This window comes from Mesoplodon densirostris, chromosome 1, assembly GCF_025265405.1.
Source record: "Mesoplodon densirostris isolate mMesDen1 chromosome 1, mMesDen1 primary haplotype, whole genome shotgun sequence".
Classification (NCBI taxonomy): domain Eukaryota; kingdom Metazoa; phylum Chordata; class Mammalia; order Artiodactyla; family Ziphiidae; genus Mesoplodon; species Mesoplodon densirostris.
In genome coordinates, this window is record NC_082661.1 from 176,447,931 (window position 1) to 176,475,868 (window position 27,938).

Sequence of the window (27,938 nt, forward strand, 5' to 3'; positions counted from 1 at the left end):
AGTTCACAGATTAACTTCTCCTCTTCGAGCCCCAAGTGTTGCCCTCTCTGCACAAGTCTTTATCATCTCAACTCTGGGATGCACACAAGGTTTTGAAATCAGCAGAAGAGAGAGAATCAAGTCCTTGAGATAAGATGTACACTCCATGTTTAGAACATTAAGTTTATCGAGAATTAAATATTGGGTAGAGGAAGGAACGTAGATAGGCAAACATAAGGAATGAATGAGTTGCTTTTTTATTCCAGTTACCAATGACCTTGAGTCAGTCTCCCTCTGGTGCCCAATAATTTTAGCGTTTTACCTGTTTTTGCTATTCTTCTTCATGGACCCATTGGGTTCTTTTTATCCTTAGCACCTTCATGATTCATTGCCACATAAATATTCTCCAGCCAGGTGAGCCCTGCACCAAAGTTTCTTTTATTTGTCTGCCATTTTTCAGTACCCCAACCCTGCCCTCTTTTGCCTCTGCTTTCAGTTATCCTTGGAGTTCTAAGAAGCACAGCCCTCTTCCCACTCACTGCTGGGAAACAAAGTTCAATGTTGCAGCTCCTCCTATTAGGCATTCTCATTCTTCTTTTCCAGCAAAACACATTAATCCAAAAGTAAACACTCCATGGTAAGTTTGAGAAACTCACAACCAGGAATCCTGCACACTCCCCTTTCTATCAGTATTTTCAGATTCCCCAGTCTGAAAATACTGTGTACACATGTGCTCACAAACACACCCACAAAGAGATAGAAAACATTGGGAGATGGTAATACACATGGACCCTGAACTGTTTTCTTCTAACTGCAAGATATGAAGAAATCTCAGGGTGTCTCTTTCGAGAGTGCTTTTCCCTTCTACATGCTAGGTTCAGCCCAGGTCAGGGCAAGCTGCCAATCTAACAGGACAATCAAGTCCCATCACGTATTATCCCTCAGCATTTCCTGATGAAGGCAGTTTGATTTCCCCAAAGCAAATGATGTTTTGCTGGCAATGGTGAGAGTAACAACCTTTTGGGATCAAAAGGAAATTCAGTCGCTTCAATCTTTCTAGTTCTAGAATCTCTTTTACTCAGTCCTGTGGGACTTGGATGTGTGAATAATCTTAGGGTCTCTGGCACTTGTGTCTTTAATCACTAGTTAGTTGCCTAAAAGTACCTGAAGATAAGACTTTCCCCAGCCATTCCTCTTTTCAAACGGACCTCTAACAGGATTTCTTCTGAATATTGCTTTAGTCATACCACAGACTTGGAATCTGGACTTAAATGTTTGTCACACTAATAAAGAGATTACTCCCTCCCACCCCCAATTCTCACTTTCTACAATTTTCTCACTTCATAAGACAGAAATATACATCTGAACAAAGGTACAGAAATTTATTTCATTTCCTCCAGATAAGTGCTTCTTCCCTATGACAAGGTTTAGAATGGCATATATGAATGATGAGAAATCCTAAATTTAGTTTATCCCATAAAACTCAAGAAATGGTTCATCTTCATTGATCGCTTCGTTGAAGTTACAACACTAACTGGGTGTGCAAAAGGCAGCAACCATTTTACGTTGAGGAAAACAGGCATGGCAAGTGATAATCTTTTCCCTGGGTCACAAACTGAGCAAATAACAGCAAAAAAGACACGCTCTTGAGCCCCACTGGCATGCAGTTACCTCAACAGAACGTCACTGCCTCTGATTTACTAGAGAGTACCTTGAGGAAGACCTTAACTCCCACTTTCCTGGGATGAAAGACTTAAAGGAATATGACTTTTATTTAACTACCATGTACAAAATAATTACCTCTACACGAATTCAAAAATGTTGTGCTGGGCTTCCCTGGTGGCACAGTGGTTAAGAATCCGCCTGCCAGTGCAGGGGACACGGGTTCGAGCCCTGGTCCGGGAAGATCCCAGATGCTGCAGAGCAATTAAGCCCGTGCACCACAACTACTGAGACTGTGCTCTAGAACCCGAGCCACAACTACCGAGCCCGCACGCCTAGAGCCCGTGCTCCACAACAAGAGAAGCCACCGCAATGAGAAGCCCGCGGACCACAACAAAGAGTAGCCCCCACTCGCTGCAACTAGAGAAAGCCCACGCACAGCAACGAAGACCCAACACAGCCACAAATAAATAAGTAAATAAATTTGTTTTTAAAAATTGCTATTTTTTAAAATTGTACGAGGATAAAAAGGAACCCAGTAGAGGGTTGAGATCTGCTATATATTTTCAATATTAAGATAGAAGTTGTAACCAAAATTATACCAGGCACATTTTGGCAGTTAGTATAAACCCAGCATTGACAAAGCCGCATGCCAAAAGATGTTTGCTTCCAAAGCACAGGAGAAAATGAATGAGCAAGGGCCCATATCCAAACTAATGCTTCAACTTTCCCTCTGATTTTGACAATTGTCATATCAGTTTTGGCATTTTTGATTGCCTATGATTAGGAACTTCTTTTATTAACACTGCTGGCAGATGTGCCTTGCTGGAGGCTCACCATCTGCTCTGCCTTCTTATGATGTTGGCCTGGAGATGACCTTTTGTCACCACCTCTTCATCAGTTGATCTCTGATGTGCCCCTCTGAGATAGGAGGGATTTATCTGATTAGGTGGCCTGATCTGAGCTAAGCAGGCAGGATAGAACAGGTCGGTTTTTCCACCCACTCCTTTATCAGTTGGTGGGCAATGGCTGACTTGGGGGGCAACCAGAATGGGAAAGCCCCATTCTGTTGCTGATAATATGGGTTGTCTTTCCTCAGGGCTGTGGCCACCTCATCACGACTGAACCAGGCAGCTGCTTCTAGTTCTCTCAAGTTCACCTGGATCTGAAAGACATAAGGAAAAACAGGATATAAGGTTAGGAGATACAAAACTTAGAATACGACGGCCAAAGATGAGAAAATGGTTCCAGAACTGAGCAGTCTTAGAAGGTAATATCTGGGATCTATAGTCTGGGAGATAATCAGCTCTAGATAGGGTCCAGAGGCAAAAGTACCATAATTAAGAGATGAGAGTTAAGTATATATTTTAAATATTTAAAAAATATTTTAAAAATCCTGGAAGCTCAAATAGTAAAATATTGAGTGGTTTGGGAATTCCCAGGCAGTCCAGTGGTTAGGACTAGGCACTTTCACTGCTGTGGTCCAGGTTCAATCCCTGGTTGGGGAACTAAGATCCTGCAAGCCATGCAGCGTGGCCAAAAAAAAAAAAAAAAAAGAGTGGTTAACATTGAGAGGTAAAATTATATAACTAAAAAACGAACATATAAGTGTTACTCTTCTTTAAAGGATGTGTTAATTAATGATAGTCAAAAGCATAGTATCTGCCTTGCAAGAAGCAAAAATGCAAACTGCATCCACAGGGAGCTGAGACAGATTAGATATTATTCATTGTATAGAAACCAAAGCACAAAATAGACAGACTTTGGCACATAGGGACCACAACACCATCTGTCAGGGATGTTAGAGCAAGATGAGGTGGGATAAGACAACATCTAAGTCCCTTTCAATCAGAAGTTCCTATGATTTTATATTATTAGTCCCCAACATCCTGACTGGAGCAATAATACCAATTCTGAAATCAATCATTAAATTTTATATATTTATTGTGTGCCTATTCTATGCAAGACTGTTAATTTCCTGATGATGAAAGATAAATTGTTTCATGATTGAGATATATACAAGGAAGAATGGTGATTGTGTTGGCACTCCCAATTTTTATGGTAATTAGTTGTTTATAAGATTGCAAATTCCTTAAAGGTATAAATCATATATTACATGTCTTTGTATAATCTAAACAATGCTGGACTAGACAGGTGCTTAGTAAGTACCTACGGACCAGCTTGGATGAGGCAAAGGATATATCATAAGGGAAGCATCAGAACTCACTTCTGTCTGCCCTGGTCTCACAGTTGCATGACAAGCAATCATGAGTGCGCCATTAGGAAAGGGCCAGTGCTGAGATGCAGAGTATTGCAGTCTTTCCACCTCCAATCCCACCTCTTCTGCAACTTCCCGCCGGACAGCCTCTTCCAGACTTTCACCTATAAGCACACAGATTAATTCAGGACAGCCCTGCAGCAGGAAGGGTGATACAGAAGCCCGTTGGCGAAAGGAGCGCAAAACTGGCTCCCAAGTCAATGAAATACTCTTGGAAGAGCCCTAAATCTCTGAGTCTCTACACTAGGAATCAAGTCTGAAGTTGGGTATTGAACCACAATACTTGAACCTACTAGGTTAGTTACACAAAATAAGAGCTGGAGAGGCTACTGCTGCCCTCAGGTTTTTAATAAAATTCAAATGCCACATTTCACCATTTGCAAATTTTACCCCAATAGACTGACAAAAAAAAAACCAACCTGTAAATAAACATTAAATTCTAGTTAATATTATATTAATATGCATGTTGAAATATTTAGGAGAAAGTGTACTAATGTCTGCAATCTATGCATCAAAAAATAAGATGGATTAATGGGTGGATAGAGGAATGGATAGACAGATATGTGATAAAGTAAACATAGTAATTATGGAATTTAGGTGGTGAGTATATGGGTGTTTACTGTATAATCTTCCAGCTATGCTTATGTTTGAAAATTTGCCTATAAAACATTGGAAAACTGATGCCACAAAGTAGTTTTCTTAATATAATAAGGAAGAATGTGCTTGAGACACCAAGCACTATGGCAACAAGAATAAGAAATACATACTATTTCATACTATAAGAGTTCATGTCTTTCAGTGTTATCTGTATATGCCCGAAATTCCTTACCTATATCACAAAAACCTGCCAAGGCAGAATACATTCCCTTGGGAAAGGAACTCTGGCGGGCAAGCAGGCATTGAGTCCCATCTGACACCAGAGTGATCACCACAGGAGTCATCTAGGAAAAGGGGATGGAAACTTGGGCACTAGGGCTTTGGGGCCTGTTAATGAAACAAAGTAATGGGTAACTAAGGAAAGCCTTTTAGTTGTACAGGCTTCCATCCACAAGACAAAGTAGTGCACAGCCTTCTTGGATTACTGAACTTTTAAAGCAATGCTTACCTGTGGATAGTAGATGATCTTATTGGAAGGGCACACACGCTTGCTACCAGCCACATTCTTCTTGGTGGGCTGTCCACTTCTGCTGCAAAACTGATGAGCATCATGCCAACGGAGAAGAGCCTGAGCCTAGGAATACAAAGATGGGCTTGGTTTCATTTGGAGAGAATGTGGGGCTCATCTATAATGGTGCTGGGGCTACTATTTAGAGCAACTCAAAGGGACGCACCAATCCCTTTTCAGCTCACCTACTTTAAATGCTTATTAACTATTTAAACTTTAAAATAAGGAAACTATTTGAACATAGTCCTCTAGCATCTGAAGTATGAATTTTATTTTATTTTATTTTGGGGGGCTGTGCCGTGTGGCTTGCGGGATCTTAGTTCCCTGAACAGGGATTGACCAGGCCCACAACAGTGGAAGCCCAACTCCTAACCACTGGACCGCCAGGGAATTCTCTGAAGTATGAATTTTTTAAAAGCATATTTTAAATGTATTATGAATTATTTTTAAAATATGATATATAAAATATCATAATGAACACCTGTGAACTTATGAGCCAGTTTAAAAAGAAAACATTTTCAGTATAATTAAACACCCCAACGTGTACTCCCCTCCAATAAAGTTGGAATTTTTTGCAAATAAAAAATGTTTAGGGACTTCCCTTGTGGCCCAGTGGGTAAGACTCCACGCTCCTAATGCAGGGGGCCTGGGTTCCATCCCTGGTCCTGGAACTAGATACTACAACTAAGAATCTGCATTTCACAACTGAAGAAGTCTGCATGCCACAACGAAGATCCTGTGTGCTGCAACTAAGACCTGGCGCAGCCAAAAATAAATAAATAATCAATTAATTTAAAAGACGTTTAGAGATACCTCTTTAAATGGACAATCAAAAGCACTTTAGCAAGTAAAATCTAAAGCTGGAGGACAAGTCGTTAAAGCAATATAAAATAACTTCTCATGATGTATATGTCATGCTGTGGGTCATTAAAAATGTTTATAAGGTTGATAGATCATATTGCCATATATCTGCACACCCTCAGGAGACAATGGTACTAACAACGGTCCTGCCAAAAACAGGGTAAAAGAAAGAAGAATAAGCAATCTCCCTACAGCACATTGTCCTTCTGCCAAGGTTTGTAGGAAGGACTATGATCTGAAAAAAAAAAATCAAATGTTTCCCATATACACTACTTTACTTAATTTGCTACAGAACCAAGAAATTAATCTACCGTGGATAGCAAGGAGGCATCCTTCACATTCAGCTGAAAGAGAGCCTTCCTCAGCCCAATGAAAGACCCCTTGAGCTCTGTCTCCATTTCAGGTTTCTGTAAGGAAGCTAAAAAATTAGAAAAGAGAACAAAATGAAATGAATGTCAAACTTTACCTCAGGGGCCCTCTCAAGTATATTCTGTTAGAACAGTGTTTCCCAAACTCACCTAATATGACTCAACTAGGGAGAATAAAGAAATATACAGGTTCTCAAACCTCTGCCTGGAGATTCTGAATAGCAAGTGAGTGAGGCCCAGAAATCTTTATTTTTTAACAAGCACCAGGAGATTCTTATATTCAGGCAAATTTGGGAACATTAGAGCATAGTGTTTCCCAAGATCCTCTTCAGGGCAATAAGAACATTTGCACTAGCCACACACTATCCCCGGAAAAAAAGATGAAAGGGAACCTCTAAGCTCCTATCTGAACTTCATTCCAGCATCATTACATTTACAGCTACACCGTGAAAGAGAGAAGGAAAGCCTGACAGGAGCCATGAGCCTCTAGCAAACCAGTTCCCAAATGCAGGTCTGAAGACCCAGAGCTACTCCAAGGTAACATGTTTATTCACCTGCATTGATGAGAGAAATAAGAATAATGTCATGAATTTTAAAACATTTCTTATGAAATATTTAAGACATATAAAATGTATAAAGGTACAGAGACTAATACAGTAAACATCTTTGTACCACCACCTAGCTGAGAAAGAAAGCATTAAAATGTCCTTTAAGTGATGATGATGGTAGATGGTACTATCTTTTAAGGTCCTAACTTAAGAGAAATTGAAATTGTTTTGTATTCTTAAAATGCTCTTTGAAATTTTACTATTATGTGGAATCCCAAAGTCTAAGAATCACTGGGAAGTCCCCATCAGGAATAATGTTATGTACCATTTATGGAAGAGGAGCTATTTAGACCTAGATCCAGAGCAAACCATGCTTCTTGCTGTTCGGAGCATCCAATTAGCACGGAATCTTCTATTGTTTGCATGTCCTGCCCGAACTTACCCAGGAGCCTTTCCAACTCTAAGAAACACAGAAGGAGAAGGGAAGAAAACAAGGGTTTTAATGAAACCATCAGAGCTATACTAGACTTATGGGAAATCATCTACTTCAACTTGAAGTAGGTACAGCTGGCTTCTAGTCACTGCCCTGCAGCTAATTAGCTATGTAATCTTGGCCTAATCACTTAACCTCTCAAGGCCTCCATTTCCTCATCAGCAACCTGAAGAGTTTAAAGGAATTCTTTCTGTGTAACACTGTATTACTCTATGATTGTATCATGAAAGGAGCATATCCCCTAGTTTTAAAGATACATGATAGTTGACTTATTAAAGCACTAAAAAAAAAATAAGTGTCAAACTTAAAATGATAGAGAGACCAAAGCATTTCTGTAATTTACTCTTCAGATCATGCTGCTTTTGTGGGCCAGGGTAGACTACGCATCTGAGACCCTGGTCTGTAAAGACAAGTGCTGTATAGGGAGGAAATCTATTCTCCTGTGCATGAAGGGCTCATATTTATTTGTTCATAATACAAGATTACATTGCTAGTCTATAAATAATGTTTAGTGCCTTCTGATAAACATCCTCATATACTTATGCACTGCTAGAAACTACCTAAGTATTCCAACATCTGACCCTGGCAATGTATTTAGAAGTTTGTGCATAGTGACATCATATAAAACTCAAGGTAGCATCTTGAATGCCAAATCCCAATGGCTTAGATATCTCTAGTTATATACCTTAAAAGAGTTCTCAAAACAATTTTAGTTCACGTTTAGTTTTGACCCTTCTAAGGAGAAATTAAGTCATGATGCAAATCTTAAACAGTGTAACAGTGAACAGCTCCTTGGAGGCTGGAAATTGCTGGTCCAAGGCAGGGGTTGGCAAAATATTTCAAGTTCTGTGAGCCATACAGTCTCTGTCACAATACTCTGTTTTACCATTGTAGTGCAAAAGCAATCATAAACAATATGTAAATGAATGAGTGAGGCTGTGTTCCAATAAAAATGTATTTACAAAACAGACATGGGTTCCAATTTGGACAAAAGTTTTCCTGACCCTTGGTTTAAGGCTATAGTGGTTCATACCATCACCAAAAAATATTCAATTGGGCAATTCAGGTTTATACATTAAATAATTAATTGGCAGAAGAAGTTTGAAAAATCTGGCCTCTAAACTCGGAGGATTCTTCTCAGGGATTTGATATGGACCGAGTTCTGCTTAGCGGCCACAGCCTGGTCTACTTTACTAGTCTACTTTGGGCTTACCTAATAGGCTATGCTGGGGGGCCAGGTATTGACGTTCTGATTTCTGAAGCAAAGGAGCCAGGTTATGAAAGAGGTAAAATGCTCCTGTCTGCTGGGCTTTTTTACATGCATCATCATCTTCCTTCAGCTCAAATAAATACCTGTATTTTGGAAATAATCAAAACATTACAAAACCACACTTAGTTTCTTTTACAGCGTTCATCTTTGAGAATTCTGTTCCTGCACTGGTCTCCTACCACAGTTATTTCCTTTTATTTATTTACATCCTAAATTTCTTTAAAAAAGGATTTGAGGTGGCTACAGGGGGTCATTCCTTCCTTTGTCCTACTATATACCTTGCCTATACTTCTGTGGTTGCACTTACATGGTGCTATTTGTTAATCTGTGTCTCCCCTGAAAGACTATGATCTTTTTTTTTTTAACATCTTTATGGAGTATAATTGCTTTACAATTGTGTGTTAGTTTCTGCTTTATAACAAAGTGAATCAGCTATACATATACATATATCCCCATATCTCTTCCCTCTTGCGTCTCCCTCCCTCCCACCCTCCCTATCCCACCCTTCTAGGTGGTCACAAAGCACCAAGCTGATCTCCCTATGCTATGCGGCTGCTTCCCCCTAGCTATCTAATTTATGTTTGGTAGTGTATATATGTCCATGCCACTCTCTCACTTTGTCACAGCTTACCCTTCCCCCTCCCCATATACTCAAGTCCTTGCTCTAGTAGGTCTGTGTCTTTATTCCCGTCTTACCCCTAGGTTCTTCATGACCTTTTTTTTTTTTCTTAGATTCCATATATATGTGTTAGCATACGGTATTTGTTTTCCTCTTTCTGACTTACTTCACTCTGTATGACAGACTCTAGGTCCATCCACCTCACTACAAATAACTCAATTTCATTTCTTTATATGGCTGAGTAATATTCCATTGTATATATATGCCACCATCTTCTTTATTCATTCATCTGATGATGGACACTTAGGTTGCTTCCATCTCCTGGCTATTGTAAATAGAGCTGCAATAAACATTGTGGTACATGACTCTTTTTGAATTATGGTTTTCTCAGGGTATATGCCCAGTAGTGGGATTGCTGGGTCGTATGGTAGCACTCTTTTTAGTTTTTTAAGGAACCTCCATACTGTTCTCCATAGTGGCTGTATCAATTTACATTCCTACCAACAGTGCAAGAGGGTTCCCTTTTGTCCACACCCTCTCCAGCATTTATTGTTTGTAGATTTTTTGATGATGGCCATTCTGACTGGTGTGAGGTGATACCTCATTGTGGCTTTGATTTGCATTTCTCTAATGATTAGTGATGTTGAGCATCCTTTCATGTGTTTGTTGGCAATCTGTATATCTTCTTTGGAGAAATGTCTATTTAGGTCTTCTGCCCATTTTTGGATTGGGTTGTTTGTTTTTTTTGATATTGAGCTGCATGAGCTGCTTGTAAATTTTGGAGATTAATCCTTTGTCAGTTGCTTCATTTGCAAATATTTACTCCCATTCTGAGGGTCGTCTTTTCGTCTTGTTTATGGTTTCCTTTGCTGTGCAAAAGCTTTTAAGTTTCATTAGGTCCCATTTGTTTATTTTTGGTTTTATTTACATTTCTCTAGGAGTTGGGTCAAAAAGGATCTTGCTGTGATTAATGTCATAGAGTGTTCTGCCTATGTTTTCCTCTAAGAGTTTTATAGTGTCTGGCCTTACATTTAGGTCTTTAATCCATTTTGAGCTTATTTTTGGGTATGGTGTTAGGGAGTATTCTAATTTCATTCTTTTACATGTAGCTGTCCAGTTTTCCCAGCACCACTTATTGAAGAGGCTGACTTTTCTCCATTGTATATTCTTGCCTCCTTTATTAAAAATGACTATGATCTTCTTAAGGGCAGGGTCTGCCTTAGTTCTGTATCATGGGTAATTAGCACATTGAATGGCTCAATTCAATAAGTATTTATTGAATTGAACTCCAAGGGTAATAAATATTTACTGAATTGAACCTCAAAGTACTTTGCCAATATTATGCTGTGAGGCAAGAATTTACATGCAGTGCAGTGAAAGGAAAACAAGTTCAGTGATAAAACATCAACCACAGAGCACCTAGAGATGGGAGCAGACTTTATTATTGCAGACAAGGAACAAACAGTATACCTTCAGAAACCCTTATTCAATCTAGGGATGATAAAGAGCAACTTTTATCTTCAATGCACTCTTGTTTCAAACATCTCTTCCCCCAGGTGGATGCCGTTAGCTTCTTATCTCTACTGAAGAGACCACTGATGAAAGTGAAGCCATATTTGACCTACACTTATTTAATAAGTGTAATATTTTCAATAGCCAAAATTAAAATGTAGAAGGAGAGAACATCCTGTAATTAGTTTCTCTAAAAAAAAAAAAAAAAGTAATGGAGCAAGTTCTGTACCTTCATTAAGGACGGCCTAAGTCTATCCTTTCAAGAGACTTGGGAATCAGGGCAGGAACCGCGTGATTCAGGGAGGACTGAATGTGGATTCTCCTTCTGCGGCTGTAGGGATAATGATTTTTTTTTGGCCCTACCACGCAGCCTGCAGGATCTCAGTTAGCCGACCAGGGACTGAACCCAAGCCCCAGCAGTGAAAGCCTATGGTCCTAACCACTAGGCAACCAGGGAACTCCCAGGGATAATGATTTTGACTGCTGAAAGCCCTACAACAGACTCTCAGGTATATGGCATATTTTGTCACTTAAGTAGGAAACACAGTTTACAGATAATTTCTGTAGGGTCTGGGAGCTTTTGTAACACCAGTAGAGTTAGCTCCACATGAAACTACAAAGTAAAATGATAAACATGCCCCAGTGGCATCTATAGGAACCTATTTTTGACTGTATGATAAAAGCGATTGCAGTGAGCTCTTTGTAAACAGAAGACAAAAGAAACCTGAGATTTGAATACTCATGATATTTTTATACTTATTGTGAGTGACTGCAACCTCCTGGGACAAAGTCTCAATGTATGCCAAAGGAGAGCTATATGCCACTCAGAAGTTACCAAATATAAACAATAGAACAAACTGCTAACTTCGTAAAAGAACAGTAGGAGTGATGCAACCTGTGCTTTGCCCTAAAGATCCTAAAAAGCAAAACATCTACAAAAACATCCAGGTTAAGGTCTTAAACCTGGGGCCTCACTGGAACTGGGACTGAGATCCAAAAAGTTCCTTGCATTCTTCTTGATTGGAACACTTTTTTTAGAAATGCATTTTCTTGCTGTATACCTGAAACATTGTAAATCAACTATACTTCAATAAAAAATAAATAAGCTAGAAGGATATATTGTACAGCACAGGGAATATAGCCAATATTTTATAATAACTTTTAATGGAATATAATCTATAAAAAGTTTGAATCATTGTGTTAATCACCTGAAACTAATATAATATTGTAAATCAACTATACCTCAATAATAAATAAATAAATCACTTACAAATGCATTTTTCCCCTTTAAGTATAATAGTTTAGAAACCATAACACTAAGATTATCAAACTTAAACTGTTTTTTCTTATTAATTTATACCCCCATAACATAGGAGCAGGTTTTTTAAAAATTTATTTATTTATTTATTTATTTATGGCTGCGTTGGGTCTTCGTTGCTGTGCGCGGGCTTTCTCTAGTTGCAGCGAGTGGGGGCTCCTCTTCGTTGCGGTGCGCGGGCTTCTCATTGCGGTGACTTCTTTTGTGCAGCATGGGCTCTAGGTGCACAGGCTTCAGTAGTTGTGGCTCACGGGCTTAGTTGCTCCGTGGCATGTGGGATCTTCCCAGACCAGTGCTCGAATCCGTGTTCCCTGCATTCGCAGGCGGATTGTTAACCACTGCGTCACCAAGGAAGTCCCCGAGTGGTGGGATTCTCGATGATTTCCCTTGTTTAAAAAAATTGGTAACTGTATTTTCTGATTTCTATATAATGACTATTTTTTAACTTTTATAATAAGAAAAAAGGGACTTCCCTATGAAGCCCATGTACCTAGAGCCAGTGCTCCACAACAGGAGAAGCCACCACAATGAGAAGCCCGTGCACAGAGACAAAGACCCAACGCAGCCTAATTAATTAATTAATTAAATTAAAAAAATAAAGAATCCCACCACTCAGAGATGATCATTGTTTATACCTTGGAATTCTCCAAACTATTTATTAATATTATGCATCTATAAATATACAATAAGTACTTTTAGAACCGATCTACTAATTTGTAGCCTTTTTTGTAAGCATATTAACATTTTTCACACCATATTCTTTACTGATAGAATTTTATTTTTCTTATGATTTTTTATTCATTTTCAATACATTTAATCACTTTAACACTCATTTTTTAAATTCTGTTATTGTTCTTAGAGTCTCAGCCTGAGAACTGTAAATAACCCAAATGACCAACAATATCTAAAACAAGTATTGCAATTTTGTTGTCTTCTCACTCTTGCTCATGTAAGATCGTGTATGTTTATGTGTCTTTAAATATTGAACTGGGCACTCATGTATGGCAGAGCTTTCAGTGTGGGAAGCCCTGGTTGTGAGTGTATCCCTCCAGAGGGGTTTTACATCTGCAAGTCTACAAATACTACTTAAACTCTTTTCTTAGGTCAGGGGTTTTAGACCACACCACATAGATGGTGCAAACTTAAACCCCAAAACTGAGTGAGAGCAGGCTACTGATTTCAAATTCACAGATTTTAAATTTGCCCGGGCTGGGGACAAAGAAGTCCTTTATCACCTTCCTGTACTGGTGTAGATTTTTTTTTTTTTCTAGTCTGCCTTTCACTGTGGTTTAGTTCTTGGGGGAGGGAGTTGCGGGAGGATGGGGGAGGTATGCAGGTGGTATGCAGGGACTGGAGTTATCTACCTTATTTTCAGGAACCTTAATGAAATATTATTCAATATAGTTTTTAATTCTATCATATGGGTATATCATGATTTAATTAATTTTTCCCTTACTGTTCATTCATCCATTCAAATATTTCAGTGCCTACTATGTGCCAGATACTAGGGTTTTATGCACTAGGGGTACCATAGGGGAAAAGACAAAGTTCTTATCTTTTTTTCTTTTTAAGTCTTCATTGAATTTGTTACAATATTGCTTCTGGTTTTTTTATGTTTTGGTTTTTTGGCCCCAAGGCATGTGAGATCTTAGCTCCCCAGCCAGGGATCGAACTCACACCCCCTGCATTGGAAGGCGAAGTCTTAACCACTCGCCAGGGAAGTCCCCAAAGTTCTTATCTTAAAAAAAGAACTTATATTTAAGTATGTCAGACATTTTAGATATTGGAAATTTAGTTGTTTAGAAATTCTCTAATTATAAATAATTTGCATTGAACAACTTTATACGTAAATCTTAATCATATATCCATAATCCCCAATATAGGATTTTGAGATATTTATATTTTATAATATAAAGGACCAAAGATATAATAATCAGAGCTCAGTTTGGTCAAAACTCACCGTGTCTTAGTGACATAGGTTGACAGCAGCCTACAGCACCAAAAAGATTTTCTCCTGCGAGTAATTCCACAATACAGGGACATTGTCAGGTCCTTAGGGGATAAAGGAGTTTAGAAAAAAAAGAGAGAGATCATAGCATGCAATTTAAAGTAATGAATCACCAAGAGGGTTATACTTTAAGCCAGAATAGGATCACTATTTAATATTAAGGAAAGATAAACTGAATGGGAGTCAGATGATCTGGCTTCTAAATTGCATTTATAGTGCTAACTAGCTGTGGGATTTCAACTTCTCAGTACCTTTCCCAATCTACAAAATTGAAACCTGTTCTGCCTACCTAATAGGTTGTTGTGAGAATCAGCTAACTATCCATGAAAAAATATGTGCTCCTCCTTCCATATTGTGGAATTCTTGCTGGGTGGTAGTTGCCAAGCCAAGGCCTACATTTCTCTCCTCCTTTGGTCCTTTGGTAGGACCAAAACTAGGTCTTAACAATGGAATGTGACTAGAAGTGATGTGTATCTCTTCTAGGCTGACACAGTTAAGTAGTAGTATGCCTTCTTCATCCTCTGTCCCCGTCTGCTTGGAAGACTCTGGAATGGCAGAGACATGAGATGGAAGAGCCTGGATCCCTGAATCACTACATGGAGAAAAGCCACCCACCAACCAAAGAGTCCCCACCTTGGACTAATTGTGAAAGAGAAATAAGCTTCTACCATATTAAGCCACTGAAATTTTGAAGTTTTTTTTACAGCTGCTAGCATTACCCTAATAGACCAAGTAAGCCTAGGAGTATCTCCAGAGAAATGGAGCCAAGTTTCTCAGAATACATGAAAAGCAAAGTCCTTTTGAAAATGAAGTAAGAAGAATCCTGTAGATAAGAAAAATATAAAATTACAGGCATTTAGGAAAACATTTCAAAGGGCAGCTATGCAAACCCACATGGATCTAAGATACTTTTTAGATCTCACTGTGAGAGGAAAAATAATTCTATATCTTAAGAATCCATTCTGCAGAAGGTGATTTCTTTTAAATTGTATAACAGTAAGTGTTTTATTCTCCCTGAAAAGTACAGTTCACACTAGCAATAAAAAAGTCAAAGAAGTTCCACTGAAACAAGAAAATCAGTACAGTTAAATAACCAACTACCCTTTTAACTGTGCCCAAGGGAAGCAAGCTTTGACACTAAACCACCAAGGAATGTCTAAAGTTATTATTCAAAATGTATTGACCCAAGGGCTCAGACTTGGTAAACATGCTGATCAACAACTGGTAAACATGCTACATATGAAACTCACATCCACCTGTTCAAATTCCCCATTAGGAACAGGATAGTTGTTTCTGTTTGAATTGTCAACTATTATTGTACTTTATGCCTGATGGCACACTGGGGATAAAAATGCACTATTCACAAAATTAGTCTTGGAAGAAAATATTAGCACCATTATTTTACTTTAGATGACAAGCTCAGGCCTGCCTTCTATTTTGTTTTCAGTGCAAATTCATGTCTCCTCCAAAGCAAGAAAGGGACAGGGAAGTAAGCACTGGAGAGACTCAGACTTTTGTTCCTGGCTTTCCCACTGACAGAATTTGTGACCTGGGGCTGTCACCTAACTTGTTGGGGAGCTTGGTTTCTGTCTCACTTCTCACAGGGGAAGAAAGGAGAGCAAAGGGATCTAAAGTGTGTTATAACTATGTCAGGTTTTGACATACCTAATTCTCAGATCTGTTAGACTGTAAAATCCTTAAGAGTTGGGATTGCATCTTCCTATCTACAGCATCTTGCATAGTCCCTATCACAGTATAAAACACAATAATATGAATGAATGAATGAATGAATGAATGAATGAATTTATTCTATTTTACAGGAGAGGAAGATAAAGCTTTGAGAGGTTAACCATCTGAGATGACGATCTAGGGAGCAATAGATGGAAACTCAGGGCTATCTGGTTCCAAAGCTCATGTTTTGATGAGAAATACATGGGAAATCACCTTCCAGCATTCATGTACTATTTAAGTTTTTAGAAAGTACAATTTTTTAAAAGTAATTTTAAAAGTAAGTTTTTAAACAAGACTGACAGGGACTTCCCTGGCGGTCCAGTGGTTAAGACTTCGCCTTCCAAGGCAGGGGGTGCAGGTCCAATCCCCAGTCGGGGAGCTAAGATCCCACATGCCTCGTGGCCAAAAAAAAAAACAAACAAGACTGACAGAGATGAAAGATAATATTATTTTGACCAAAAAACTATTAAATAATGATGAGGTAAAGCCCTTAAGAGGAAGAATTTCTCTGAACTCCTGTAATAAATGATTCGCATATGCTTTGCATCCTGTTCATCTTAACAGAAGAAAGATTAATTTATAAAGCACTATAGCATGACAAAAAAGCCCATCTCGAATCTCTCTGGTTACTTCTACTAAGAAGAGGCCAGGTTCAGTAGTGTTTGAGAGAGTTCTTTTCAGGGAGTCTGATTTTTCATGATTGTGGACCTCAGTGGGATGGGAAATATGCAAAACTGAGGAGCTACTGGGAAACAGATTTCAAGGTCTCACTGACCAGCTTTATGGTTTGCTTTCTAAAACATAATTTTTCCTCCTTTAATTCAAAATAATTCAGGCATAATGCAGAGAAGTTAACAAATTCCATTTTTAAACAACTCTCCTAAAAAGCATCAGAAAATTATTAGCTGTAGTTAATCTGATAGCTCCACAAGTTATGATGCAAAACTGTGGTCATTGCCTGGTTTCTGCAAGAAGGAAGAGAGTCTGACAGAGAACTTTTTTCAAGTTCTGATTATGTCTCCCCATAAAATTCTTCTTCCACTTAGAACCTGAATAGGTTTCTCTTCTACTGTACTTACCCTGAATTCTCTTGGGGATGCCTGCCTAGGCCTCAACAATCAGCAGAACCAGCAAACTCCAAATGTTGGACTCTCTTTCCTCAATGGACGATTGCTCCCTCTGCCACACTTCCCAGAATCCTCCTAGAGATGCACTCTGGGAAATGTAGTTCAATCCCCAGGCATGCTGCTATGCCCTCCAGCTGCAAAGTTAACCGTGGTTGTCAAAAGCACGATCTTCTAAGATCTAAATTCATTACCAGGAGAACTACTGTGGTAGTTCTAGCATTAGATCCATTTTTCAATAACAAAAAGATAGTCTTTAAACCCATCCTCCTACACGAAGGCATATTTGGGGTAGGTCACGCAGAGAGGAGTATTGGGATGGGAATTCAGATACCTTTCAACCTTTCTGGATCTCTAATTCTATCTGTGTCTGCTAAGTTTAGAGCTAGCTCTAAAATTTCATGAAATTCTGCCAGTTTGAAAGGACAGGACTGTGTCTAGATGTGTTTGAGCTTTTGGGAGAATGCGTCCCTTGATGAACCAGGGCAAGAAGATTCCATCTGACTAAAAGCAGTCTCTCAACAAAACTTCTCTGGTGTTGTTCCTTTTTCTTCTTACTACTAAAGTTATTTGTTTACATGGAAGACAGTTTTGAAGGCCATTCTTTCAATATATATTTAATAAGTACCAAATGTGCTTGGAACTGTTATCCCCACAGGATACAGCAGGGAACAAAACACATGAAAATTTCTGTCCCCATGTAACTTACATTCTAGAGGAAGAAACAAAAAAGTAAATATACAATGTGTCAGGTGGTTATAAGTGCTATTTTATATAGGGTGGTCAGCCTCATTGTTAAGGTGATATTTGAGTAAAGACCCTAAAGGAGGTGAGGAAGGAGGCCAGGTGGATATCTATGGGAAGAGATTTGTAGACAGAAAAAAATCAGCAGATGCCAAAGCCCTAGGATGGAAGTGTGCCTGGCAGGTCTGAGGAAAGGCTAGGACAAAGCATGGTGGTCAGAGATGAGGTTAAAGAGTAGCCAAGCACCAGATCACGTAGGGCCTTGTAAGTCTTACAATTCTTATAGAGCCATTGTAATGCTTTCGGCTTTTACTCTGAGAAGATGTGATGTCACAGAACAGTTTGATCAGGAGAGTGAGATGATTTGACCTACATTTTATTTTTTAATTTTTTTTTAGTTTTTTTTTAAATTAATTAATTTATTTATTTTGGCTGAATTGGGTCTTTGTTGCAGTGCGCAGGCTTCTCATTGCGGTGGCTTCTCTTGTTGCAGAACACGGGCTCTAGGCGTGCGGGCTTCAGTAGTTGCAGTGCGTGGGCTCAGTAGTTGTAGCTGGCAGGCTCTAGAGCACAGGATCAGTAGTTGTGGCACACAGGCTTAGTTGCTCCACGGCATGTGGGATCTTTCCAGACCAGGGATTGAACCCATGTCCCCTTCATTGGCAGGTGGATTCTTAACCACTGCGCCACCAGGGAAGTCCCTTGACCTACATCTTATTTTATTTTATTTATTTATTTTCTTTGTGGTATGTGGGCCTCTCACTGCTGTGGCCTCTCCTGTTGCGGAGCACAGGCTCCGGACGCACAGACTCAGCGGCCATAGCTCACGGGCCCAGCCGCTCCGCGGCATGTGGGATCTTCCCGGACTGGGGCACGAACCCGTGTCCCCTGCATCGGCAGGCAGACTGTCAACCACTGCACCACCAGGGAAGCCCCCTTGACCTACATTTTAAAAGAATCACTCTGTGTGTGGTTAGACTGTAGGGGATAAGAGTTATTAAATCCTGAAGTCATTGTCAATATGTACCTAGGTTACGTGGGAAGGAAGAGTAGTAGTTCTGGGTAGTTGACCAGTTATTTCTTTTGGATCTTACTATTAGCACATGAACCCAAGGTTTTTATTAGATTGATTCATTAGCCTTAAGGAAGGCACAGATAATTTGAGGGAAATAAGATATAAAGTCAGAGAATTCCAAACAAATGGGGAAGAATGCTTAGAGAAAGTTAGGGCTCTAATAATTTTTTTAAATCAAAATAACTGTATTTTTGAGCAATTAAGTGTTAAGTGCTAGAATAAAAAATAGTGCTATGGTCTGAATGTTTTCATTCCCCCCCAAATTCATATGTCAAAACCCTAATGCCCAGTGTGATACTATTAGGCGGTGAGGACTTTGGGAGGTGAATATGTCATGTGGATGGAGCCATTATGAATGAGATGAATGCCCTCACTTAATAGGCCTGAGAGAGCTCCCTTGCCCCTTTCACCACATGAGGACACAGCTAGTAATCTGCAACTTGGAAGAGGGCCTTCCAAGGACCTGACCATGCTAGCACCCTGATCTTGGAATTCCAGCTCCAGAACTGTGAGAAATAAGTTTCTGTTTTTTTTTTAATCCACCTAGTCTGTGGTATTCTGTTATAGCAGCCCAAACAGACTGAAACAAATAGCTAGGATTAATTAAGCATTTACTGTATTCAGGCACTATGCAAAATGTTTCACATATTTATCATTAATCCTCACATCCTAAAAGATACATATTATTATTTGCACTTTACAGATGAGAAAACAGAGGCTTAGAAAAGTTACATAACTTGTCCATATTTACACAGCTAGTAAGTAGAAGGGCTGGATTTTAACCCAAGCCTATCTGACTGCAGACAGTCCTTGTGTCTTTGACTACCATAATGTATTATAGGCTTGGGTTATAGCTGACTGGGTGTGGGGCAGGGAAGCTCAATAAAAATATTGGAAAATATTGGAATGATAGAAATAATCTCATGTTCATAAATTGGAAGACTTAATTTTGTTGAGATGACAATATTCCCCTAATTGATCTACAGATTCAATGCATCCCTGTCAAATCACAGGTAGCTTGTTTGCACAAGCAACAAAAGAGAAAATAGGACTTCACCAAAATTTTAAAACTTTTGTGCTGCAAACAATACCACCAAGAACTTGAAAAGACAACCTACAGAATAGGGAAGAAAATGTATTGCCAGTCATACATTTGATAAGGGACTTGTAACCAGAACTTGTAAAGAATACTTACGACTCAGTAATAAAAAGATGAATAACTGAATTTTAAAATGAGCAAAGGATATGAATAGACATTTCTCCGAAGAAGATACAAAAATTACCAATAAATACATGAAAATATGCTCAACATCATTAGCCATCAGGGAAATGCAAATCAAAATTACAATGAGATAGCACTTCATACCCACTAAGGTGGCCACATGGAGAAAATGGAATCCTCATATACTGCTTACAGGATTGTAAGTGGTGTAGCTGCTTTGGCAAACAGGTTGGCTGTTCCTCAAACAGTTAAACATAGAGTTACCAAATGACCCACCAATTCCACTCCTGGGTATATATTCAAGACAACTGAAAACATATGTCCACACAAAAACTTGTACACGAATTCTCATAGCAGTATTATTCAAATTAGCCCCAAAGTAGAAACAATCCAAATGTCCATCAACTGATGAAGGGATAAACAAAATGTAGTATATCCATAAACAGTATTTTATTTGGCAATATAAAGGAATGAAGTACTGAGACATGCTACAACATGGATGAAGCACGAAACATTATGCTAAGTGAAAGCATCCATTCACAAAAGATCACATACTGCATTTATATAAAATGTATAGAATGGGCAAATCTATAGAGGTAGAAAGTAGCTTAGAGGTTGCCTAGGGGTGGCGATGGGGGAAATGTTGGAGGAGAATGGGGAGTGACTGCTAGTGGAGACAGAGATTTGTCGTTATTGTTGTTTTAGAATGATAAAATGTTGTAAATTTGATTGTGGTGATGGTTGCACAATTCTGTGAACCCACTAAAGATCACTGAATTGCACACTTTAAATGGTAAGTTATATGTTGTTTGAATTATAGCTCAATAAAGCTGTTAAAAATATTCAAACAAATCATTAATTATGTTAAACAATTATAGTACATGTTTAGTAAATACAACAAATATGGAGTAGGTAGCTGTAATCCTCATAGTTATTTTAGGTCATAAGGTAAAAATTTTCTTTCCTAGGGCATGCTTAATTTCAAAGCAATGGCTTTATTTACTCACATAATAATTTAATACCATATACTCTTTAAAAATTTATTTATTTACTTATTTGGCTGCACCAGGTCTTAGTTGAGGCACACGGGATCTTCATTGCCGCATGCAGGGTCCTCATTGCTGTGTGCGGGATCCTTAGTTGAGGCATGTGGGATCTTTAGTTGCGGCATGCGGGCTCTCAGATGCAGCATGCAGGATCTAGTTCCCTGACCAGGGATGGAACCTGGGTCCCCTGCATTGGGACCATGGAGTCTTAACCGCTGGACCACCATATACTCTTTTTTTTTTCAAACATCTTTATTGGAGTATAATTGCTTTACAATGTTGTGTTACTTTCTGCTGTATAACAAAGTGAATCAGCTATACGTATACATATATCCCCATATATCCCCATATCTCCTCCCTCTTGCGTCTCCCTCCCACCCTCCCTATCCCACCCCTCTAGGTGGTCACAAAGTACCGAGCTGATCTCCCTGTGCTATGAGGCTGCTTCCCACTAGCTATCTATTTTACATTTGGTAGTGTATATATGTCCATGCTACTCTCTCACTTCATCCCAGCTTTCCCTTCCCCCTCCCCGTGTCCTCAAGTCCATTCTCTATGTCTGTGTCTTTATTCCTGTCCTGCCCCTAGGTTCTTCAGAACCATTTTTTTTTATTCTGTATATATGTGTTAGCATACGCCATATACTCTTTTAAGGGCACAAATTGAGCCTCAAGTCATTGAATCCCAGTCTAGTTTTTGGTGGTGAAAGTAACAATGTATTTTATTTATTGTTTTATGAAAATTCTCTGTTTATTTTTAACTTTTATTTATTTACTTTCATTTTTCATTTTTGGCTGCGTCAGGTCTTACTTGAGGCATGTGGGATTTTTTGTTGTGGCATGCAGGCTCTTCGCTGTGGCATGTGGGCTTCTCTCTAGTTGTGGCATGCAGGTTTTCTCTCTCTAGTTGTGGCATGTAGGTTTTCTCTCTCTAGTTGTGGTGCACGGGCTCGAGGGCGTGTGGCCTCTGTAGTGTGCGGCACACAAGCTCTCTCACTGAGGCACATGAGCTCAGTAGTAACAATGTATTTTAGAGATATGTATTTATTAATTCATTGAACATATTCTTATTGAAAACCTATCATGTGGCAAGCATCATGCTAGAATTGGGGACACAATGGTAAATAACATGCTGTCTCTGCCAGAAAAAATTAATTATGCTTGTACATGTGTGTATGGGGTATGTGTGAGTGTCTGTGCGTGTGTATGTGTAAGCATGTAAGCATGTGAGACAACAGCCCATTTACTCAGTGTTTGACCAGTTATAGGAGTGGATATTAGGATGTAGGGGAACCTGAGCAAACTTGGAGAGAAATTGCAGGTTCATTCTGTAAGCAGGCTTACAGTTGGATATTGTCTCATTTCATGAGACAAGAAATAGATCTTAGCAAACAGGTTAGAAACCTGTTAGAAACCTCATGGTTTCATGAGGGCCCCTGAAATAAAATAAGCCACTGGCAAAGAGCCCTGTGTGTCTGCATAGCCAGTGGTATCATATACACTGGGAGGTCCTTATGCTTCCTCTTCAAGAGCAAAGTACAATAGGTTTCCTTCTCTTCCACCTCCCCAAATATGGAGTAATGTTTAACACACAGCGGGGAATAGGACCAATACTAAAGGCCATATTCAGCTGGAAGACAAGATGAAACAGGACAATTAGGGTATACCAAGGTAAAAATTAATTTGAATACATGATTTTGTTAGTATAATGCAGTCACTAGACTATGTGTTTCTATTTCCTGTTAATTGAGCTCTTACTCTCTTTGCTTTAATTCTTTCATTTAAAAAATTTTTTTTTAAATTTTTACAACTACTTCTGGGGCATTTTATTGTAGTCACTAGCAACTCTATCAGAAAGTTGGCAAAGTTAAAAAAGAAAAAGATAGAAAATTGTCATTTTCATTATCAGTTAAAAGGTTCAGCAAAAGGCTTTCAATAGTGGGTTATAACTATAGCTAACTTTCATTTCTCTAGTGTCTTGTATAGTATCATCTTTACCCCAATATCCAGAGGGGTTCTAAGTATAAGACAAAGTGTACACTGTGTGTGGTTATATTCCCAAAGTAATTTTTTCTGTTACCTAATCTGGTGATTATTTCACTTTTCCAGGCCTCAGTTAGAGATATCCCTAAAGCGCTAATATTTTATAATGTAAGGATTATCCAAATAGATGGTCATTAAGTTTTCAATGTTGGATGAAAAGAATTTGGAGATTTCCCCTGACTGACAGTATCCATATGTTCTGTATTCCTATATCACAATGGAAGCTTAGGAGGTAGTTGTTAGCAGTTATCTATTGTCACAATAATGCTTCATAGCAAACAACTACAAAATCATAGAGGCATAAAACAAGGGTTTATTACTCACATGCCTGGAGTGATTGGCTAGGTGCTTCTGCGGATCCTGATCAGGCTCATTTACGTGTCTAGGGGTGGTGCACTGTTGGGTAATCTAGAATGTTCTTGGCTGGGACATTGGGGGTGAGTTGGCTGTGCTCCATGTGTCTCTCATTTTCTAGCAAGCTAGCATGGGGATATTCTTTTGAGAATGATGGCAGAGGGTAAAAGCAGACGTGGAAATATGTGAATCTCTGCCTGCATGACAGTCAATGCATATTATATAGTCAGGCCCAGAGTTACAATAGGACGGTATTACAAGATTTCATGGCAAAAGGTGTTGTTAGGGGTTTAGGTCAACTACAGAGTTATAGGGAACAGTCCCCAAGAGATCACTCTCATTTCCAATACCAACTGCAAGTTCAAGGGGTTTCCAAAACCATTCTCAATTTTGATAGAAGGACTCACAAAACTCACTGAAAGCCATTATACTCGTGGTTATGGCTTATTACAGGATAAGAATACAGATTAAAATCAGCCAAGGGGAGAAGTGTATAAGGTGAAGTCTGGGGAAGTACTAAATGTGGAGCTTCCATTGTTCTCTCCTCATAGATTCAGGATGCATTATTTTTCCAGCAACAGTATGTGACAATACATATAGGATGTTGCTAACCAGGGAGACTCACCCAAGTGTTTGTGTCCAGAGTTTTACTGGGGATCCGTCACCCAAGGCCCCCACCCTAAATCACATTGTTGGTCTTTGTGGTGTGGCCACCCCCTACTCTAAATCACACGGTTAGACTATCCCCTGTGACCTAAGGCCCTCAGGGAAGAAGACGCTCCTATCAGACGCTCCTCCCAGAAAAATGGCAAAAGCCAGACCTCATTTTGGGCGAGGTAAAATTTTTTACTATATAGGAAGTAGGGAAGTAGGGAAGAATTGGGATATAGGAAGTAGGGAAGAATCGGGACTATTAGTGCAATCAATCTGCCACAGTAGCTCTATTAAAAGCATTCCTTAAATTGGTATATAGAATAGGAAGCAGTGTTCTTTAACTTCAGGATTGGCTTAAGAACTAACATTAACCATAGACTGCTTATAGATGCTGTAAGTAAGCATCCTTGTCTACCCCTTATACTTATTAAGATTAGGACTAATTGTTCCATTTCATAATTTTTTTCAAAGTCATTGAAACAGGTATAAAACACACCAAATTGGTTCTATGATTAAAAACAATAACAAAATAAAACCTCACAAAATTTTATACTATACAGCATGCAATGATGGTTACTCATATTAACACAGTACTTCATACTTACCCAAGAAACTTTCAAAACAGCTATCTCAATTGATTCTCATAATGTCTTTGTGTGGTTGATAAGGCAAATGTTATTATGGCCATTTGGTGGATGAAGAAATTTCAGCATAAAAGTTAAAGGGATTCACTGAGGGACACCTTGCTGAACTGTTAATGGTGCACAAGAACCTGGGCTCACTGATTCTACCAGTGCTCCTTCCAAAATAAAAGTTTTTCTTCCTGACAAATACTATAATTCTGTGACTGAATGAATTCTGAGTCCTAAACTCTTGAGTCTTGCTTCACCAAATAAAGAGTTCTGGCATTCTTGTCTGGTTTGTTTGATCTCTTGACAAGTTCTTTGGGTCAAAGAAATGCATGGACTGGCCAAGCTCTACAAATCTTTCTGACAGCCAAGTCAGATGCTGTTTGTTTATACACAGAAACATTCTTCTGAAATATAACTTATTGTTTTCAGTAAAATATTTTTAAAATTTGTATGCATTTCCTATCCTTGACAGAATAGCTGTTGGATATTCCCCTGCAAACTATAGCATTTGAAAATATTTAATATTTAGGACTCAAGCTATTTATATTCAATGAGTTATACATTGCTAAGGAAAGATACCAGGAAATGGAAACGGAGGAGCAAATGGAGTCTGATACAGCTTTCATGCTATTCGTAAATTGTTCAGAAACAAAATAAATAACTCTTCCTTAATCACCAATATATTACCAATACCTGATACAATGCCTGGCCTATTGTAGGTGCTCAGTAAATGTTGAATGAATGAATAAGTGATTAACTAAAATAGGCCTCCAGTTACAGCATATACTTGCTTGGTAGAAGGCAGTACTCTCCTGACATCATTGTTTTCCTCTTGGAAAACAACTACATTTCCTTTGGGAATTATAATTTGGTTCAAAACCAGGGAACAGTTAAGAGCTGAGTTGGAGCCTTCTCCACAATGACTCATACTCATGTAGGGTACTACATCAGTTAATATGTGTTTGGTTACTTGCAACTGAGATTTGAGAAAATACAAATTTAATTTGCTTAAACACTAAGGAAACTTATTAGCTTGCATAGCTAAAGCGCCCAACTGTAGTTTAGGGCTCAGATACCACTCGATTAAGGTTTTACTCAGCTTCTCTCACCTCTGACCTACTTCATGTGCTGTCTTTGTCCTCAAGTTGGCTTCCATCATGGTCGAAGAATGGCTGCCAGATCTTAGGGCTATTTACTTTCTTGTTCCTTTCTTGTTCCTTTCGTGTTCCTATCCAGAGAGTATGTCCACCCTCAACCTTGAAGCAAAAGTATTGGTCTTCACTCTATTTGGGTCAGTTTAGGTTATAATCCCCACTGTCTGAGCCCCTAACCAAATGATTCCTGAGGTCAAAGGAATGTCATGAATTGATTGGGACTTGGGTTAAGTGCCCATCCCTAAACCAGTCACTGTGGCAAGACAGATTGTCATATTACTGATGTGAATCAGGTTTATCAGGATGGGGCCACCCCAGATTTTGGAGAAAGTTTCTTGGATCTGCGGTTTGATATATTCTATCATTTTGGGAATGTTTTCTGCCATCATCTCTGTAAACATTTCTAAAGCCCCATTTTGTCTTTCTTCTTCTGGGACTCCAGCTACATAAACGTTGGATTGTTTGGTATTGTTCCACAGCTTTTGGATATTCTGTTCTATTTGCTTTTCACTTTTTTTTTTTTTTTTTTTTTTTTGCGGTACATGGGCCTCTCACTGTTGTGGCCTCTCCCGTTGCGGAGCACAGGCTCTGGACGCGCAGGCTCAGCGGCAGTGGCTCACGGGCCCAGCCGCCCTGCGGCATGTGGGATCTTCCCGGACCGGGGCACGAACTCGTGTCCCCTGCATCGGCAGGTGGACTCTCAACCACTCCGCCACCAGGGAAGCCCTGCTTTTCCCTTTTTTTTTTTTTTCTGTTGATATGTTGGTTTGGATGACTTGATCTTCTTTTCTCAGCTGTGTTGAGTAACCAATGAGTTCATCAAAAGAATTATTTGTCTCTGAATATCATGGGATTTTTTCCCCTAGCATTTCATTTGACGATTTCTTTCTTTATTTTTTAATTTAAAAATTTTGGGGAGGATTAAAATAATACTAGTTGTTGAAGAAATAAATGAATGAGTGAGCAAAATTCAAGTTAGGCCTCAATTCATTGGACTATTTGTTGTAGTTTTCATCTCTCTACTGAAATTTCCCATTTGTTCAGGCATGCTGTTCACTTTTTTTTTTTGCTAGTTAGTTTGAAGTCCTTATCTGATAGTTCCAACATCTGGCTTATATCTGAGTCCATTTCTGTTGACTGCTTTATCTCTTGAAAGTGGGTTTTTTAATTTGTTTCTTTGTTTCCTGTGTCTAATGGGTTTCCAATGAATGCTGGACATTTTGTGTAGCGCAGTACTGTTTTCTGGTTAAGTCGTGCCCACACGTTGCAATGAACATACGTCTTCTGTCGGGTTTTTAATGTGGCGGGGTGAGGGGGGCAGCTCAATCTAATTTAGGAGTTGAGATGGGCTGAGGCTTTGTTGTTGCTATAGTTACTTTCATTACAGCACAGACTTCACATTCCTTTAGGAGGAAGGTGCTGTGCCCTTGTGCTTACTTAGTGTGGGGCTCATGTGCCAGAGAGTTTTTCTGTGTTCCTGCTTTCAATTGTCGCTGCATTCTTATGCCATAGCCCTCTTTCTCTCCACTCTCCGCATTAGACTGCGTGTGTGTGGAGATTCTGTTGTCCTGATCTAGTCTCAGTCTTCGGCAGGCCCTGTGTGTCTGGCCTTGGGAGGTGGGACTTTTTCAGTCTCTCTTGAAAGGCAGCCACCTCAGCCTTTTATCTATGGTTGGTCTTGGGCAAGAGTTTCCTGCTTTTTCCTCGGCAGTGGTAGAACTCAGCTTGTTATCAGTGTAGGATCCAGGGTCCAAGAGGGTTTCCTGCCTCTCCCCCAAGAATAGAGGGTTGTCTTATAGTTTCTCCACCCACAAGGAATCTTCAACCTGTGCCCTGGGAGCCAAAGGGTTTGCTGCCACTTATGCAGTGGCTTAAGGCTTTTGCTTTGTAAGATAGAAGAGCCTGAGGAAAAAAGGTTTGGGAGGAGGTTTTATGTCCAACTCCTAGCTGCTGCCAATTTCCTCCTTTACTCCTGTACCATCCAGTGGAGCTCTATGATCTCCTGCCCTGTTCCCAGTCTTTCATCTGAGCACCACTAAGCTTGTGGGAAGAACTAGTGAGTACAATCTACCCTTGTGC

General features: G+C 39.3%; 1 protein-coding gene across 3 annotated transcripts; it reads right to left on the bottom strand.

The window, feature by feature from the left end:
* Positions 1–247: 247 nt before the first annotated feature.
* NUDT13 (nudix hydrolase 13) lies at positions 248–16,982 on the bottom strand. Of its 3 annotated transcripts, XM_060112204.1 has the most exons (9): positions 16,892–16,982; positions 14,034–14,125; positions 8,568–8,707; positions 7,187–7,321; positions 6,257–6,363; positions 5,025–5,150; positions 4,749–4,860; positions 3,869–4,023; positions 248–2,806 (listed from the first exon to the last, which is right to left on the bottom strand). In XM_060112204.1, the coding sequence occupies exons 2-9, from the start codon at positions 14,114–14,116 to the stop codon at positions 2,606–2,608; spliced, it is 1,059 nt and encodes a 352-aa protein (XP_059968187.1). In that variant the 5' UTR covers positions 14,117–14,125; positions 16,892–16,982; the 3' UTR covers positions 248–2,605. The 3 variants fall into 3 exon arrangements, with proteins under 3 accessions (XP_059968187.1, XP_059968207.1, XP_059968198.1); XM_060112215.1 differs by lacking the exon at positions 4,749–4,860 and having other exon boundaries at positions 2,718–2,806; XM_060112224.1 differs by lacking the exons at positions 6,257–6,363; positions 7,187–7,321; positions 8,568–8,707; positions 14,034–14,125; positions 16,892–16,982 and having other exon boundaries at positions 4,749–4,903; positions 5,025–5,109.
* Positions 16,983–27,938: the final 10,956 nt, after the last annotated feature.

Coding starts and splice junctions, on each gene's coding strand:
- NUDT13 (XM_060112204.1), bottom strand. CDS start 14,116: ATGTCCCTGTATTGTGGAATTACTCGCAGGAGAAAATCTTTTTGGTGC. Junction 5,151..6,256: donor ATGCCTCCTTGCTATCCACG/GTAGATTAATTT, acceptor TTGTATTCCTAG/GCTCAGGCTCTTCTCCGTTG. Junction 4,024..4,748: donor GGCAGGTTTTTGTGATATAG/GTAAGGAATTTC, acceptor GTGTGCTTATAG/GTGAAAGTCTGGAAGAGGCT.